Source organism: Cyanistes caeruleus, chromosome 9 (assembly GCF_971803275.1).
Source record: "Cyanistes caeruleus chromosome 9, bCyaCae1.hap1.1, whole genome shotgun sequence".
Lineage (NCBI taxonomy): Eukaryota > Metazoa > Chordata > Aves > Passeriformes > Paridae > Cyanistes > Cyanistes caeruleus.
Window position 1 is genome coordinate 6,352,988 of NC_141709.1, and position 19,047 is coordinate 6,372,034.

A 19,047-nucleotide genomic window follows, 5' to 3' on the forward strand; every position below is an offset into this window, starting at 1 on the left:
CTTTGCACCCCCGTGTTGTGCGTTTGCAAGTTTGTGTGGGCCCTGGCCCTACAACTTTTTGGGGCACCACCCAACCTTCCAGAGTGGTTTCTGTACACAGCCCCTGAGCAGGGAAAGCCCTGGCCCAGACACTTCACAGGGGTTGTGGTGCTCCAAGCCCCCGGTCCCTCCAGCAGTGAGCCTGATTCTCCACTGCAGGCATGAGGAACATGGGACACTCCACCCCCTGCCCCTGTCCTGTGCCTACACACATCTAAAATGTCACTTTGAATATCACAGCCTCCTTGAAGAAAAGGACACAGAGCCAGGTCAGGGCACACCTGTGGTGCAAGGGTTTCCCAAAAGGTACCTTTAATGTGTTTGCAGCAGCAGCAAGCAGTCAGTGCTAGTTTTGGCACCCAGAGTTAGATGTGCAGCACTACACATTAGACACCAAGTCATCCCACCCCAATGTTTGATCCATAGGAATAGAGAAAGTAAACTAAAACAGGACTATAGCACATACAAAATCAAGTTATTTGTGTTCTATCACACTGCCAGCTGGCAATATTAGAAAAATAAACTTAAGACAGGTACTACATTTTCTTTGCCAGCTGGCAAGAGCTTAAAACCCCTAAGAACCCCCCTCCCAAAACTGTTGTTGTACAAAGATCAGCTCACCCAGAGTAACAAAACTGCTGTACAGAAAGCATCCTCTGCATTCTCCTCAAAGGACTTGGAGCCAGAATCCTTTTGCCACCCTAGAAAGTCTGGGTGTGTCATGTCCAGAAACCCTGTGCAGCTCTAAGGAAGGTGGTGCAGACTAACACTATTACAGCAGAGGCAGCAGCTCACCTGCAGGGGCAATCCCCTGTCCCACTCGGGCTCTAGAAACTCCAAGGCTGTCTCTTTGTTTCAATAACCATTTATCTGCCATTTGCATTTCAACAGACAAAATATTCTGCTGAGTATATAAAAACTGTTATAAAAAGGCAATTGTAAAAGGTAAGGTATTAGCAGAGGCATGTCAGCTTCTTTTAATAAAAAAAATAGCCATTTTATCTATTTAAATAAGGCTTCTTGTTACAGATTGTTCCAGTTACTGAAGGAAACCAAGGCCTGATGAAAGAAAAAAACATTATCCCCCACAAACATTACCCTTCCTGCCCCAAGAACACACCTCCAGGAAGTCATCCAATGTGCAAAGTGACAAACACTGGGGTAAGCTCCTGAAATGATATGCCCAGTCTAGTTTCTCTTGTGTTATCATCAAAATCTTAAAACAAAACAAAAACCTTTGAAGTTCTAAAATACACAAAAAACCTTCATCTCAATATTCTTTCCAAAACAAATATATACAGCACATTAATATGCAATATGCAAAAGCTCTGTGTTGCTGTTGGCAACATCTATGCCCTCCCCACCCCTATTCACAGGTGTACCTCTACTGAAACACAATTACATCACTAAGCCTGTTAGTTTGAAAAGGGAATTTAATTCACTTAAAACTTGTAAATTTTGGTGTAGGGGCTCCACTCGTTTGACTCTGGATTGTAGACCTCAAGTGTGTTCAAGAACTCATTGCCATCAAAGCCCCCCACTGCATAAATGGTGTTGGCCACGGTGGTGATGCCAGCGTTGCTCCTGGGCGTGGTCATGCTGCCCATCATCTTCCACTCGTTCCTAGCAGGGTCGTACATCTCCACGCAGTTCACCGCATGCGTGCCATCAAATCCTCCAGCCACAAAGAGCTTTCCTGTGTGAGGAAATGGAGCCACACTCACTGCTTAGCACCAGCTGTCCCTGTGCTCCCACCAGGAGGCTGGGCAAAGCCCAACGGGACCCCAGATGTTGCTGCAGACCTTGGCCTGGTCAAGGTCTGAACTTATAGGAGCAATGTGCTTTGTGTTTCCTGCCCAGGACAGCTGATGGGAATTTGACCCAGACTAAGGGCAAAGTCCAAGTTCAAACAGGTGCAGCTCTAGAAGCTGCACAGTGACACTTTCAGAAGACAGAGGTGGGGTGAATGTCCCACAACCAAGAGTTTTGTGCTTTTCAACACAAACTGGCCATTTAGCCAGGCTCCTACTGTATTGTTTCCTGCCCAAAAAGGAGCACAGCTTTGTATTCTACTCGTGAACATGAAAGTTTGAGTACAGAGCAAACATGAAAGGCCCCAAGGCAGCAGCAGCCCCAGCCCTACCATCACGAACAGCCACGCCGGCGCCACGCCGTGCCACATTCATGGGTGCCATCAGGGTCCAGGTGTTGTTCTCAGGGTTGTAGCGCTCCACGCTGTTGAGGCAGTTCCACGACTCAGCCCCACCAATGATGTACAGGTACCCTCCCAGCTCACACACGGCTGACTGGTGCCTCCCTGCAACCAAAGCCAGCACAGTAAGCCACCAGCAACAGCCCACAGTAGCAGCAACTCAAAGGGGCTTTGCTTTGGTGTAGTTTTTGGTTTGGTGCAGTTCTACAGTTTCCCTTTTCTCCCCATCCCTACCCCGCTCCCCAACAAACGTACGGATGTTAAGGGGAGCACAGCTTGTCCAAGCCTTTGTTACAGGATCAAATACATCACAGTTCTTCAGTCCCTTCTGGCCATAGGGATCAGAACCACCCACAATGTACAGCTTTCCATTCAGGGCACACACTCCTGTAAATACAGGAAAGAATGGCAAATGAGTAAGAAGTGGCTGAGTTTCCACCCCCCAGTCTGGGTGTTGTAGAAGCCTCACCTGCATTGCAGCGGTTGGTCCGCAGCTCCGGAACAGGGGTCCAGTCATCAATCTCGGGCTCGTACATCTCTCCACAGCTCAAGTCATCCGAGTGGCCATTTGACCCACCCACAACATACAGCTGCCCCTGAGAGGAACAAACCAACACCTGTCACCTCTCAGCACACCAGTCAGCTCTTGAGTGCTCTGGTAACCGTGGAACTACAGAGAAACAATTTCTAGAATCATCCTGTCCAGCTCAGCCCGGGTGAGGTCCCACAGGCTTGCTCCCCACCCCACACACCATCAGCACTGCCATCTGGAATCGGGCCCTCGGCGTCCTCATGGGCGCAATGAACGTCCAGGTGTCCTTCTCGGGGTCGTAGCACTCCACGGTGCGCAGGCACTCCTCTCTGTTATAGCCCCCTGAAAGCGAGAGGTTACTGGCCCCACATTCAGAGGCACCAGCACATGGCCCAGCCCAGTGCCCCTGCCCCGGCTCACCCGCAGCGATGAGCTTGCCATGCAGCTCGGCTGTGCCCAGCCCCGAGCGGGCATACTGCATGGGGGACATGGGCTTCTCGATGAGGTCGCTGGGCTGCAGCTCGAAGCTCAGGCTCTTCAGCAGCCGCGGGGTGCTCAAGGGGGAGCTCTGGGGGCTGTTGCGGCCGTGCAGGAAGATGACACACAGCACCCCATCCAGCACGGCCAGGCACAGGTACGTGTTACCTGCAGGGACAGCACACCGCCACTGTAAGCAGGGTGCCACGTGAAAAGGGGACTGAGCTGGATGCCAAATGGGCTCTGCTGGTTGTGCCACTCCCCGTGGCAACATGGAAACTTAATTTTTTCAAGTTACTGGTTCTAAGTGTTGGAAAAAGTGTTAGTTATTGACAACTATGCTTTAGATACTAAGAGTGCTCAAAGGTCATATGACAGCAACTTAAACATGTGCTGGGAGTCTCCTCCCTCGCACAGAGCAAACAGCTCTGTTAATTAACTACGGACTGCCCGTCTCATTAGGAGTTTCTGGGAAAACGATGGCGCACCATGGATTTAGCTGCTAAGGAACTGAGAAGTATGTGATCCCCGTTTTCCCCAGGTACATCAGAAGCACCCTACAAATTACTTGACTTGTACCATCAGTAAGAAAAATTCCTCACAGATGTGAAGGAAATCCCCAGGGAGTGGAAGGTGGCAGGTACCTGAGACGAGACACATCTGTTAGACAAGCCCTGCCCCCGTTACTCACTTGAAGTCTTCTCTGAAGCAATGATTTTCCACTCGTGTTTAGGACTCTGAACAGTAGCACTTGGAGAAAGACTTCCAGAGGAGCTGCTACTGATCTGCTTGTGATCATTCTCACGTGGTGGCCTCTTCTGCAAAATCAAAAGGCAGCTACAGAAACCTAGCCAGAGACTACAGCTTCTTCTACCTCTCTGCTTGAGATTCTGCGTAGCTACTCCAGAGCACACTCATCTACCACCTCCGCACAGCAGCATTTATAGCACACCTGTATTTTCAGCAGAACATCTTGCCTGCCCAGCAACAGTGGCCAAAAACCACCCTACATCTGTCTCCTAGAACTCACATTATCCTGTGACTGCAGTTTTATACTGCTGGTGCTGGACTGCAAATCCCTGAAGTGAGTGTGCATTTCTAGCAGGATTTACAAATGTAAGGAAAGAGGTACATGCAGCTGGAGAGAACTGAGATACCACATAGGAGCCTCACTCCCAAGCTCTGCTCATGGAACTTGAGTTAATTATATAATACTGTTTGGAAGTGAATTAACTATTCTTTTCATTCCCTAAAGACTAACTAATTTCTCCTCAGTTCCTCTCTGTGCTCAGATTAGCTGTTTCTTGGATTTTACTCCCTTGATACTTTCCACTAACAAGAGATTCCTGCTTTCTTTTCATCTCCAATTAAGTTTATACTGTAGCTTGTATTATTTTGCTCTATTAAGAAAAAACTCAAAATTTCCAGTTTCAGCACAGTTGGCTTGTTAAGACTCTTCCTGAAGCACAGGAAGTTACTGTGCTATTCTGTTCAGCAGCAGAGTTTATGACCACAGTCCCAAGTCTTCTGTGCTTGCACAGTTCTCTGCAGCCTTATCTCCATGGAAACCGTCACAAGACTTCTGAAACACACACCTAACTCAGATAACCTCACACAGAGGAGCTGGATTGCTAAGCTCAGCTCACCGTGACAACGAGCACACTTGTAGAGAGCATTTCTGTTATTTCTGGACCTTCATCCAATTAACCGCTTATGCTCCTATCTTTAAATGGCCTCAACCCCAACACAAAATACAAAGTTTTGTAATTTAAAAATGTAAAAGTTACCATTTTTTCAGGACTGACATCTAGAGGTTTTTTAGTGTTAGCTCTCTCAACTGTTTAGGATGTCTGAAGTTGGTGATTTTTCTATTCAGAAAGGATTTGTAGAAAAATGCTGAGAAGTCCTGGTCTTATTTCTGAAAATTAACATTCACCTGTTTGCTTCTATGCTTTACAAGTGGTATCCAGATGTGGAGAACCCTGTGAAGGCTTTCTAAAAACAATTAAGAAACTGGAAAATTAGCTGGCTTTTCCTTTTCATCTTATTTCACTTCTAAAATCTACATTCTGGGATGGACAGTGTTTTACTCATTAGCTAAAAATTTCATGAAGGAAACTTTTTGTATGAACGTGTTTCACTGTTATAAAATATTGTAATGTATCTGCTTCAAAATCATAAATTTAAACCAAGCTCATTTGTATAAAGCAACTGATAATTTACAACTGTTAGTCCTTTTTTATTCATTCTATCTTAGCCTGCATTTGTACTATGCCATGTAGTTTTTTTGGAGTTCCTGTAGTTCAGAAGGATTACACCTGGTAAGAAATTAAAAAAAAAAAACAAAAACCACACATAAAAAACATCTATCAAAAAGCACAGAAGTTATTTGCTCTCAGTCAAAGCATCAGAGAGATTTGGCAGCTACACCACCAGTGCAGCTGAACAAAAGAAGTGGATGCTGGCAGCTGAAGGATTAGAACTTGGACCTGGAATCTTTTTCTGGGCCCAGATTTACCAGACACCTTCCCCACTGCAAGCCAAGCAGCAGTCCTTGCTTCTCTACAGTCTCTGGGAACTCTACAAGGTCTCAGCTGACTTCCTACAGCTGAGTGCTTGTCTGTCTCTTCTTTCTTCTAACAGTCAGGACTGATTTTTAAGTCAGAATTAGAGCACTCTGTTTTGCAGAGCCTGAGAGCCAGCCCAGTCTGCCAAAGAGACAGAAGCTGAGAGCACATCATAGCCTACAGCAGCTCCCAGCCAGACACCTTCTCATGGTGCCTTTCTCCCCTACAGCACTTGCAGCCTTCTCTGCCAGCAGAACACAGGACTTCAGGTCTGCTGTAAACTGCTCCAGTCTACCTGGGGTTACCTGAGACTGTCTGCAATTGGTACCTGCACAAACTGAATGTGGTCATCATCACTGCCATACACCTCAGCCTGTCCATCTAGCAGATTTCCATCAAGCAGCTTGTGATCAGCTGAGTAGTACAGCGTTTGCACCTGCAAAAACAACAACAGAACACCCATGTGGCTGCTGTCTCTGTGCTCCTTAGCTACAGGCACATTACCCCAGGCACGACACTGCTCGTCAGCTCATCTTAAGCTCACACAGTGGCAAAACTAAAAGGAAGCAGATGTCATGGTGGTAATCTTCAAACAGGGGGTGAAGGTTCCTTACTTTCTCAGCTTGAGAGAAATCTTCATTTTCCATAGGCTTCTGCTGTTTTCCCAGCACAGAAACATTAGACAAGCAAAAGGCACATTAATTTGCAGAATTACACAAATTCACAGTCTCATGCAAGCATTTTCCTTATCCCTGCATACAAGTTTTCTGCTATGAAAATACACATATTTATCTCCATCAAAAAAGGCCAAGAGAAGCCAACAGTGGACTCTAAAAGAAAGGTATGGGAATGAGGGAAGACAACACAAATTTAAGTTCTGGAAGAAACTGTTGTTCACCACTGAAATCAGATGCAGCTGTTCCAATGAAACACATCTTAATTTCCACATGATCAAAGCTTTTAAATTAGCTTCTCCAAGAAGAAATACACACTTGAGATTATATGACAGCATCAACATGTACTTTTGCCTAGACAAGTGTTTCTGGGGATCTTTTGTGCTTGTATTAGCAGACTTGGAAAATTTTGAAGAATTTCACAAGATTTGGTAAAGTCTGTTTGCTGGAGCCAATTAAAAATTTTGTCTCCCCGCTAATTTTGCCATTGAACACTGCCCAGGCTACATCTACCATTAGTATTCATGAGAAAAGCCATTTAACAACACACAAGTTTCAAAATAATGCACCCTGTAAAGGAGTAAGTAAACGCCATTAAATCATCATGATCGTTCTCTGCCCACAGCGGATTTTCTTAGGAGCACTGGGGCAGGACTGCTGCTTCTGTACGTGTCAATACACTTGAGGCTCTTCTTGGTTCTTCAGCCTTGGTATCCTAGTTTTGTTAATAAACCTATGGGGAGATAAACCAACGGGGAGGAACAACCATTAGAAGCTTTTACCTACTGTGCATTTACAAGCAAAACCTGCAAAGGAAAACATCACCAATCTACAACAAGACTCAGTACCACCTCCCCAAACTAAAGCAGATACAGGCCACTCTGAGGCTACTATACAGCAACAGGGAGCAAAAAGGAAAGTGAAGACCAGACTGAACAGTGCATTCAGCTCACCTGAACACCCCCCCAGTTTCTCAGCTTAGGGGTACCTACAGCAAAATTTAAATTCTTTAGGGTCATAGTTAAAAAAGTGAAGAAGAAAAAAAATAGTAAAAAGGGATCATCCTTCATATTGGCTTTTTTTGGGGTTTTTTTTAATGTTTAATGCCATAATCCCATTTTCTTAAGAACTAACCTCTTCCATTAGATCTTCAAGGCTGCCTCCATTCTCCCAGATGCTGCGCTGTACCCAGTTGATTACCTTTGTGTACAACTTGCCGTTGCTGGGTAGGCCAACATTGTCTTCCAGCATTATTTCAAGCTTGAGGGAGAATACAAAAAGATTTACTCTCTAGGAATTACCCTGTAGCATGCTGTACTTTACATAGCAAGCACAACTCTCACTTTACCACAGAGACAGAAAACACCACAAGGAGCTTTCAGCCTATGGAACATTTAAATACAATCATCTTTTACACCTGGAAAGGTGACAGCACCTGTTCTCTACAGTTAAAGTTCACAGCAGTAAGAATAGGACACAGATTCAGAATTGTCACATTGTTGGCAGCAGTCAGTACACCAAGCTTTCTTGTCCCCAAAAGGGAAGGAAATCCTAGTTGCTCCCCAGGCTGCTTTTTGGAAATCCTGTACCAGAAGGAATTCTATGAACTTAGGCTAACCTTTAACCGTGGGAGCTTGAGAAATTCCTCCTGCTCTGAAATCTCTACAAGGTGTTCCTGAATGTAGCCATCAATCTTGTTCAACAACCGAGAGTCTCCCATGCAGCTGGCAAAGTTCCGGTATGAGATGCAGCTCTGTGTGTCCATCTTGGAGAGCAAATAGTCACCACATACCTGGCAATGAAAGAGCTGCAACTTAGTGTACAAGCAGACAGTTTTTATACATTTAAATTATCTAATCCAACATACAACAGCAGCAGCAGTTATTCTAATTGCAGAGTAGTGACTCTGCTATGCCAGTGCTGCAAAGGGAATGTTGCCTTCCACAGGAATATGCACATCTGAAATGACAAAGTCAGATACATTTGGAAGCTACTCACATCTACATTGACCCCACACTTTTCTACTGAACACCTATAAACTACTTCTCAGTCGGGTGAACTAATAATCCCAATTCCCTTGTAAAGGGCACCCCTATCTGTGGCAAAGGGTATTTCCAAAGTCAAGCACTGCCAAATTTATATTCAGGAGTGTGTGAATTTTTCTGACAGATTTACACGTCTGTTCATGCTCCCAACACAACCAAGCACAGCACTGCTGCCTCAGACCTGAAGGTAAAGAATCAGCCAAGATTCAAAGCTGTTAAGTTTCTTACACAGGTTCACAAATAAAAAGCGTAACTTTTGGGACAAACATCCAGGCACCAAGACAGCTCAAGTGGAAGCAACACATCCAGCTGGCACCAAATCAACACATTGCTAAGGAACATCTACAGCAGCTTTGTGCTGAGCACTTCTTCCACAGAAGCATCAGGTTTTGGCTCACTAACACCAAAAGGTGCAATGCTGTCAGCCTAGGAAGGCTGAACAGACTTCCGGAAGAGCTGAGAACCATACCTGCTTAACCCTCTCCATCTTCAACTTCTTTGCTGCAGAGTATACATCTTTCACCAGCTCTTTATCAGCTTTTAACCTATAAAGGAGAGAAATTTACCTCTATTATTCTGATTTTTCAAATCAAAGTTTATCCTCTCTTTAGTTACTGAGAGACCTACTTACTGAGCAGTATAAGCATAATTCAATAGAACTTCAACAGCTTCTGGGTTGAGATCATCGAATTTCACGTGGGAAACCCCATGACAGTCACTGTCAGTGTTGAAGATTTCAAACAGGTAGGGACTGCAGCATGCCAGCACGGCTCGGTGCGCCAGCATCTCATGTCCACACACCTTTATGTCAAACACAAACAAGAAGCCCATGTGCTGGTGAGGATTTTTTGTAATTACTTTTGTATTATAACAATATGAAAGCCTACTCAGGTGAGTGCCACAGTCCAAATCAATTTTGAAATCAACAGTCTCCAGCTGAAAATTAGCATCACTTCTCTCAAAGTGCACCCCATTTGCTTTTTCTTAGTATGCATTTTTCAGAAAATGCAGAAAATTCTAAAAAAAAAATCTAAAAATCTCACATCTCCCAGTCAGTAAGGCAACAGCTTCACATGGTGTAACCCCATATCCCTCCAGGCATCCCACTGGGGCAGGGCACAGGTACCTGGAGGCGGACATCGCAGAACTGACCACTCTTCCGTAAGGCGTTGAGTTTGGCAACAGATGACTCAATGAAGTTCTCATCCTCAAACATCAAATATCCATTGGGAATCATTTTGGTGTTGGTCTGGCTGCACACACAATGGGCAAAGGTTACACCTACAGCATTTTACTTCAGTACCGCAGTACTAGCAACACACGGTTTGCAAACAAACATGCAGGGGGCATTAATGGATTAATGATATTCAGGGATTGAAGCTGCAGCTTTTAATGCATCCACATCACTTCAGCAGGTACTGGGTTCAAAACTACAGGCTGAATATGTGCCAGCTCTGTGGGAGCAAGCTGGGAGCCACTGGTTTACACAGGGTCCCCACCCTAAAGATCTTTTTCTGGTAGATCCATCCCCAGCTATCATTATTCATCACCACTTTCTGTTCCCTACCATCCTGGTCCAGCTTCATTTTTTGCAGACATGAAACCAGCTACACTGAAAAGTAAGAACTTAAAGAGAATTTAAAATAGCTAGTGAAGTAGAATAGAGAGATAAACATTTTCCATTTAATTCTGAGTAATGACTCAGTATTTCAGAGCAGCTGGAAGTCATGAAAGAACATTATGACCAACAAAACAGACAAAATTTAAAAAATTTTGAACAACAATCATGTATTTTCAGTAATCTCAAAGATAGAACAACTTCCTCTGAGGACTTCAGCCATATACAAAGATATCACCTCAGGGTGATCAGTCCAAGACTGAAAAAATAACTTCAGGAAACTTTAATTTTTTTAATCTGGAAGCTATTCTATAGCTACTTTAATTGATTATTTTTTTAGTTAACCACTTTCCAAATAAAAACCTAATTAAGAATGCTAAACTATTACCCTTAGGCGACCTAATGAATTTGAAATAGTAATTAAAAAAAAATCAGATTTGTAAGTTTGAGCTGCTAACATACACAGAAATACAGTTCCCTTAAAAATCTTAGAGGAAAATAATTGTGGGATTCTATTAATGTTACCACCAGCAATTTGTATTTCCATCTTCAGAAGTTTAAGAAAATTCTGAAGATCACACTAAATAAGAAAACTGAAAAAAAAAAATCCAGAAAAACTGGATTGCAAAAATCAGTAACAAAAATACCAAGGCTCCCAAAAAATACTTAGTGTTAATCCATCTATTTTAAATTCATTACTACTGCAAGTAATTAACCCTAAACTGACAGCAATAATCTTACTTACAAACATCCACTGGTTGTGTTCTATTAAAGACACCAAGATTTTAAATTTGCATAATTTCAGCAGAAGAATTAACTACTGTATACACAATTAATGGTACAACTTACCAAGCAAATATATCACTATAAATTTAAAACAGCCCAATGGTATCACTGTTAGAGCACTTGAGTTTCAGGATCTCCTGACAGGGAAGATGTTTGTGGAAATGCAAAAGCAGACGTGTGTTTGCAGCTGCAGTATGGATTCCAAAACTATCAGGCTTGAAGATGATGTAATACAGTCCTTATGAGCTATAGACATGAATTTCTTCTGTGATAATCATGCATCATAACCTGCAATAAAGGAGAAGGTATCAAGTAAAGACAACAGAGTGCTGCCACGTATTTCACATAAAACTTGATTCATGTTCCTAACCCAAATGAACAAGTTTTTTCTTACAAACAAGCTTGGTGTGGCTTTGTTTGGCTTTTTCTTTCCCCACAAAAAGCAAGCAGCCTGAAAAATTCCTTAGTGACACCAATATGTCCTCATGCCTAGTAAGACCACAACACCATTACAACTCCAGAGACAAGAAAAGGGCTGAATTAGTGCTTGGAGAAAAGTCAGAAGAGCTGAATCCCATTTTAGCCAATCCCGTACAAACGCTGCAGTTCAACACGTTCTATTACCATTACTGCTTCCCCAAGTAGATAATTCACATGTAATGCAACAGAAATTACTCCATTTTCTAAAAGCACCCAATCCACAAGCCTCCTACCTTTGGCTCTTCTTGTCCTCATCTACTTATAGCCTTCTTCTACCAAACGCCTAAAATTGTCTGAAGATGGATGAAGGACATGTCTGAAATGACTGGGCATGTCTCCAGTCTCTGCTACTTCCAGAAAGATTAATAAAGTCAGGAATCACTATCTGTATGACAGCTTTCTTTGGTAAAATGTCTCTTTGTCACACTGGGAACAGAATCTGTTGGGTTCTGGCTGAGCTCTGCACTGCAGACTGGCATGGCTTTGCTGGGAATTCACATGCTGGTGGGCTCTTTATGCTGGGATTTTTTTGGGGAGGGAAGAAGAGGAGGACGACCAGCAGCAGCGGGGAGGGAACAGGCAACAAACACTCACTCTGGAACTTTCCATGACCCTGGTGCCACCTCAGGAAAACATCAATCACTTCAGTTCCAACACTATATTTGTATCTACAGAATAAATGCCACATTGGGAACTGGGTTTCCTAAAAATAGGTGCAGCTCATTTCTCCTTGTCAAAAACTAAAAGTGCCCTCCGTCACAGGGAAGAGAACCATGTGACCCTGGTGTGTGGCCAGCACTCAGTCCGGTAGTGACTTTGGCAGGAGCAGTACCTGCCTGGTGCCGCGGTAACCAGCAGGAGGCTGATTCCCAGGAGCGGCAGGGGGCATTATCCCACCACGTACCAGCTCCACGGGACACGGCCACCATTGCCACAGCCGGACATACAGAATATTCCAGCCAGCAGAGAACCGCGCAGGCAGAGCGAACGCTCGCTGAGCTTGGCTGCTGGAGCAGGCACAGCCACACAGCCCGGAGAAGGGAACACCTGCTCCCGAGCACAGCAGCGTCCACCGGGAATGCAGCACCCCAGATTGCTGGGGCACTGCAGGAGCAGCACCCCTGCACACAACTTCCTTCAATACATTGCAATGCCAGTCTGCTTTGCTGGGAAAAGGTGTCTCACATATAGGTGAGATTAAATAATAATCAGCTAAGGTGTATTCTTTTTGTAATCCTACAAGTTAAGAAAGCAAGACAAGCAAGTTAAGAAGCTGACAGCAAGCTCTATTTAACAAATATTGTTTAATTAGGCATTTGGCAGTCAACACTTCCCGCATTGGTAAACTGGCATAAACACTGCAGTTTTTAGAGCAAGCTTCTCAAAACAGAACCCAACAGCCTGATGTCCACACCTTCCCCCAAGATCCACCACAACCAAAACATTTCAAGTCACAGGACAGCTAGTCAAACTATTCTAACTAAATCCCACGATAAGCCTCACTCAATTTACATCTCTGGGCATGTGTTGTCACATTCTGCTGTAACACATACGTTTTATTTTCAAAGTTCTAACTGTGCCACACGTACTCACTTGGGACCTTGAAGACATAAGAAGGGCATTCAAAATAGTTCTGGATTGAAATGCAAGATCTGTTAAATTCCTTCTTTGTGCAAGACACCAATCCCATGCAGATGCATTTATGTCCCTAATGGTATTGTCCAATCTGAATATGTAGGAATTTGAACATCTTGATTACTGCCACAGAGTTTCAACGCTGTTGTGTGTGTTGTGGATATTATTACTCAAAACAGCATTAAATAGCACAAGCAGATTCACAACTTTCCATATTTTGGAGTACTACTTGTAGAACACAACCCAAACTATCAGCCAAAATTCACTACAAAGTCAAGAACACTGCCTATACTGCATTAAAGACTATAAACAGGTACTGCTAACAAACTTTTTCCTTTAAATTATTTTTAAAAGTCAAAATCATTTTGTCATTACCCTCCTCTCATTGCTTATATTCCCTTTTAGCTCAGCCTATCAAGAACTCTGGCTTTTTTTATAATTATCCAGGATTTAGAGTTTTTTTAAGCCAAGTGAGATGTTCCCAGATGATTTTTAGCCAGCTAAAGCCTGGTGCCTCTGACATGATGACTATTCAAGCTCCACCCAAACCCATTTCTTTAAACACATAAAAACTACAGAATTATCATCCCAGAATGGGAACAACAAATTCCACTGGAGAAAACTCCTACTTGAGAGCAGCTATTCCCTGCACTTAAAATATGCAAAAAATTAAAAAGTAATCCATAAACTCTGGATTTTTGTTGTAGCTTTAACAGTAAGGACTGGCACTGGTGTTGGGGCTGGAGATCCACTTGGATCAAAAGCCAACGACACTGGGCTCAGGCAGGCCTGAAGTCACAGAACATCCACATCCTGGCACGCTGGCAGCTCCCAGGCACAGGAATGCCAGGACTGAAATGTCTGCCCAGCTGCTTGATTTTAAACGCAACCTTGTTATAGTAATTGTATTTCTTGACACCTGATGTTTGCAAAGACTGAGATTTTCCTTTGCCATGTACATGTACCACTGGACCATGAGCGAATCACAGCTCATAATGCACTCAGAAATAAACTGGCTGCATATCCTGACTTTCAGAAGGGAGATTCCCTTATTTTAAACTTCACTATTGCACTGTATTGCCATTTAAAAGTACATTTGAGAAAACTCACCTAAATAACAATGATACTGAGAAAACAGTGATCCTCAGGGCTGCCCTAGGCCTCTCCCCTGCAGAGCCTCTTTTGCAGGAGCTGTGGTCTCAGGAGAACACGAAGACAATAAGCCCAAGAGGCAGCAGTCACCTTGCCCATGACCTAACAACACAGGAACCGTCTATTTTACCTCTCATCTTCAATAAGGCCCATCGTCCATGCGCAGTGTTTGCTGCGACAATTCTGCACAAACCTTGTAGTCAAATTAAGGTATTACTTTTTCAACTCACAGATAAAAAGCACTACTTTTGGGGAGATACTTGATAATCTTTTGATTTAAAATCAATACTTGCTGATGTAATGACAGACACTTGACTGACACTTGTGAAACAAAAATGGAATTTAACACCTAGTCAAAGCTTTCTGCTTGTGACAGCCCAGCTCAGAGGAAATGTAGGTCATACCTACAACTGCTCACAGTCCATTAGCTGTATCAGAAGATAAAACCAAACGTCCTCTAAACATTTCATTAGCATTTATTTATGGTAAAAACACATCATCTTTTCATGTCTGAGTCTGCATTTGGCCAAAACACCTAAGACCAAGACATTTATTGACATTACAGCACTCAACCTCTTTATACCAGTAATCTAAAGTACGACTCTGAATTTGCAACAATTTTGTTTTCCTTATTCACTTTTCAGTTGCTTTCCACTAAAAATTTAATCTCTGGTAACTACGACTTGTACACAAAATTGCTCTATTTCACTGCACATCAACCTCAGTTATGCTCCTATGCCAACAGTGAGGAGAGAGAGATTAAAAAGAGATTAGAGTATTTGCTATCACTGGTTAGGAACTGAAGTGGAAGGACAAAGTACTGTGAACATTTTCCAAAATCTCATACATGCAGCCCTGAAAGATGAAATGCTTGGACTCTCTATAGAGAGAAAACCCAGAGAGCTCTTCCAAAGACATTTATGCATGCAGACTTTAAAAATTTATAAGCAGCAGGCTTCATACTTGGATGTTACTGCTGTTCCAGCGACAACCCTCAGCTGCAACACTTCAGCTGCCCATTCAGCACTGGCTTCCAGGACTGGCCTCCCACCCTTCTCAACCCTAGCTCTGGTCATTAGTTCCTTTTTCACATTGGCTCTGCCTTTCCTCTCCTTTCCCACTTTATACTTTTGTTGCTGTAGTCACAGTCTTTATCGACATCTCTTTTTTTCAACCTTCTGCCTCACATTCACTCTACTAAAATCAGTTCTTTCCTCCCCTTTCCCCACCCCCAGGATTTTTTTCTACTAATACACACTTCCTACTGTTATCTAAACATCTGTCACACAACCAAATCAGTGATTTTTGCTTGTATGTCCTTTTTGTCTTCCACCCCCATTCTGGGCAGTTTTTGCCTTTTTTACCATCTCCTGCTCCTTAAGAACTCAAGCTGACAAAAACAAAATTAGACTTCATTGCAGCAGCAAACATACAGCTTCCTAACTGGAAAGCATTCCCTGACTGTTGCATCCTATTCTCTAGGAGCCAGGCTTGTGGCTACAAAATCTGTTTTCTAAAATTAAACCAATCTCACCATCAAAGCACCACATCCTGCTTGCTTTCTTATCCTATAGCTCGTTGACAGAATGGGAATCAATGTGATGTCTACATACCCATCACTGCAAACTAAAAAAAAAGTCCTCCCTTCACAAACCTCACAAATAAGGAGTGACATGAGACTGTATTTCCATTAGTCTATCACCACCCATCTCCTTAGGAAAGAACTCGGAGGCTTTGCCTCTCACTCTCAGTATATTTCTCCCCTGCATGAAATTATAACCAATCCAGGTTTTATTGTCTGTGGGAATGCTGGGTGAAGGAACAGCAAAAGTGCCAATGCAAAGGCATTTTCTACCTTGAAGCATCTCTGAAAATTCTAAAAATCTCTCGAAATTGGTGCACGCAGGCAGAAAATACTGTATACCTCCCCAACCACCCCCCAAAAAAACCTAAAAAACCAAAAACAAACCGCTGTGGTCATTCACCCTCATCAGCACCCCGAAGCACTAATGTGGGCTGACAGCCACTGTCTGTGCTTTATTATCTCCCACTTCCTAGACATGGGATAGATGACAGGGAGGGTCATGACATTGGCAAACAGCTGTCAGCACACGTTGCTCATCCCGGAGTGGCTATTTCCTTCAAAGTCCAGGATTCCCGCGACTCTCTTTTTCCTTTTTCCCCACTCACGGTAAAGGTTTAGGAAGATGCCAAGCCGCGGCTGCAGCGTGGCGATTGGAGAGGCAGCGCCTGACCTTGGCACCGCACCCGAACGCGTGGGGAACCCGGGAATTCCCAGCCGGGGGCTACACTGCACCCCCCGGCCGCTAGGCCCAGCCCCGTTCCCCCGGAACGGAGGGAGAGGCCTCACGCCCTTCAGGCCATGCGGGCAACTCCACGGCCCCAGAAAACGGGCCCCGAACAAGCAACAAAGCGCCGCAGGGCCGCAGGGGCTCCAGTTCGGCGAGCGCGGGGCGCCGGCGCGGGCCGCAGCCTCCACGCGCTCCCCAGCGCCGAACAAAGCGCGACCGTACGGCCCCTGCCCGCCGTACCTGGTGCCTCTGAGCGCGGACGGCAGTGAACATATTGGGAGCCTCCAGAATGCGGGGGAAGAAGACTCGCAGGCGCAGCCCCGGCTGGTCGGGAAGGGGCAGCGCAGGAACAGAGGAAGCGAAGAGAGCGGAGGGCGCGGCGCTGCCGAAGGAAGACGGTGGGAGCGAACCGGAGAAGCGCAGCCACGGGAACTGCAGACACACGCACAGCGCTGCGCCCCAGACCCTCCGCCTCCGCGAAGCGGGAGGAGAGCGGGGAGGAGAGGAGGCGGTGCTGAGGCGGCTGCGATCGGCCCGTTCGGCTCCGCTCGGCCGCGAAACGAGTCCGGCCGCCCCGCCCTCCACGGCCTCTCCGCCTCAGGGCCGGCGGGAAGAGGCGCTGTGCCCGTGGGGGCTGAGGCGGGGGTGGTGGTCGGCACGGAAATACCGTGCCCGTTTCTGCTGGTACCGACTTCTGCCGCGAGATTTGGTCGCAGCGTTCAGCCGCGAGCACAACTGGTTCTGTAACCTTTGTTTTTCCAATCTGGCGTAGCCTGCTCCCCTCAGCCACGACACCCCCATGAAATTCGCCGTGCCGTGGCACACTCTCAGCCGTGACTCTCCCTTAGCCGTGTCAACGCCTCGGCTACAGGTCTCCCTCGGTCATTACTCCTCTTCAGCTATAACACCCCTCAGCCACGACTCTCCCTCACCCGTTTGACCTCAGCCATTACTCCCTCTCAGCCGTGTTACCCTCTCAGCCACAACACTCCATCAGCCATGACCCCTCACCAATCTGGGTCGTAGTTCAAGGCATCGTATCTGTTAGACCAAAAAATGCCATGTTTAATGTTGGGAACTCTCCCTGGCAGCTTGCCCTCCGTGTAAAACCGTGATAGCTCAATCCCACCTCACCCTGGAATCCCTCTGGGAACGTCATTTTCCCAGCTGGATGAGAAATATACCCACACACTTCAGGATAAATTCTGTCTTTCCAGGGAAATTAATTTTTAAACATCCCTGCTGATAAACAAGGGGTATTTGAAACTCTGTCTGCTTGTTATGTGTTTCCATGCAAGGTCTTGATGCATGCCTGAGAGCTGCTGCAAGATAATCATAAATAATCCATAGGCCAGGTGAAGTCTGAGGATCCATGTTTGCTTCCTGATTTAAAGTGCTAAGGTCACCTGGAAGGGAGCGTGCACTTCCCCGTGCAACTTCCCTGAGTTCTTCCTCCGGATTCAGAAGTCGTGTTAGTCAGGAAATAGGAAACCTGTAGATTACGCTAGATACACCTTCAGTTGTCTCAGCTGCGCAATGTACGTGATATTTTGTCATCTATTATAAAATTTACTCATTTCTCCAACACTCCTCAATAATCCCAGTGGAGAAGTATGTTTCAAAACACTCAAGTTGGGCCATTCTGAGGATTCATGAAGAAAGTGCTTTAAATTACAGAAAATAATGATCTTGTCTCACTAGAAGCAGGCAGAAGCATTAAGCTGTAGGTATATTCTTTAGGTGCACATATATCTCAGATGCAGCTGAGCCTTCTCCAGCTTCTCACCTTGCCTGCAGCAAATGATAATTCCAACTTCCCACCTCTCTGAGACACTCCTACTGCCTCTTTTCAGTTTTTAAATCGCCAGCCACACCTCAGGGCTGCTTTCCAGCTCTGCTTTCTTTTTGAATGAAGTTTCTTATCAGGGCTGTGTTAATCAAAGGCAAAGCTGGGAGGGAGAGGGAGGTAAAGGAATGATGATCAAATAGAACGGTGCTGGGATGTTACTTAATTAAGTAAATCTCAAGATTACACAAGCTGCTCTTCCAGTTTTCTTAGGGATGGAGATGCCTTTATGAATCACCATCAATTTTCATTGTCAGCCACCACATGTGACATTGGAGAGCAGGAGCAGCAGCTTCCCTACAACACAGTTAGCAGTTCTTTTCCCATGAACCCCTGTGACAGGGAACACTTCTGGAATTTTGCAAAGCAGGGGTCTAGGCCAGGAGCTCAGTTCTCCTTTGGCCCAGTTGTGTTCTGATGACCCAAACTCACTCACACTGGAAAAAAAAAAGGTTTTTTTTATCTCTGCTCCTTGCTGTGCAATCAACATGAAATTATTTTAAATCATTAAAATACCCTTACTCTGGATGAAATCCTATGATGATGGAAGGTACTTCAATGACATACAAATACCTTCATTTCAAAAGGCTAGAAGCTTTGCCTATGTAACTTTTGCTAAATCTTAATTGGTTTGTAAAAACGAACACATTATGGAAAGGGGCTGGAGGATTC

General features: G+C 44.8%; 1 protein-coding gene across 5 annotated transcripts; it reads right to left on the reverse strand.

Moving 5' to 3' along the window:
• Positions 1-1,454: 1,454 nt before the first annotated feature.
• On the reverse strand, positions 1,455-17,373 carry IVNS1ABP (influenza virus NS1A binding protein). Of its 5 annotated transcripts, none has more exons than XM_086842743.1 (16): positions 16,770-17,225; positions 14,176-14,319; positions 11,014-11,238; positions 9,673-9,799; positions 9,178-9,347; positions 9,016-9,091; positions 8,120-8,293; positions 7,636-7,761; positions 6,156-6,263; positions 3,952-4,078; positions 3,204-3,428; positions 3,004-3,125; positions 2,721-2,847; positions 2,507-2,638; positions 2,183-2,356; positions 1,455-1,735 (listed from the first exon to the last, which is right to left on the reverse strand). In XM_086842743.1, exons 4-16 carry the CDS (start codon positions 9,781-9,783, stop codon positions 1,482-1,484), a joined length of 1,926 nt encoding a protein of 641 aa, XP_086698869.1. In that variant the 5' UTR covers positions 9,784-9,799; positions 11,014-11,238; positions 14,176-14,319; positions 16,770-17,225; the 3' UTR covers positions 1,455-1,481. The 5 variants fall into 5 exon arrangements, with proteins under 5 accessions (XP_086698869.1, XP_086698870.1, XP_086698868.1 ...); XM_086842744.1 differs by lacking the exon at positions 16,770-17,225 and adding an exon at positions 16,408-16,701; XM_086842742.1 differs by lacking the exon at positions 14,176-14,319 and having other exon boundaries at positions 16,770-17,373.
• Positions 17,374-19,047: the final 1,674 nt, after the last annotated feature.

Coding starts and splice junctions, on each gene's coding strand:
- IVNS1ABP (XM_086842742.1), bottom strand. CDS start 9,783: ATGATTCCCAATGGATATTTGATGTTTGAGGATGAGAACTTCATTGAG. Junction 9,348..9,672: donor TCTGCGATGTCCGCCTCCAG/GTACCTGTGCCC, acceptor TTTGACATAAAG/GTGTGTGGACATGAGATGCT. Junction 7,762..8,119: donor TCAAGCTCCCACGGTTAAAG/GTTAGCCTAAGT, acceptor TTCTCCCTCAAG/CTTGAAATAATGCTGGAAGA.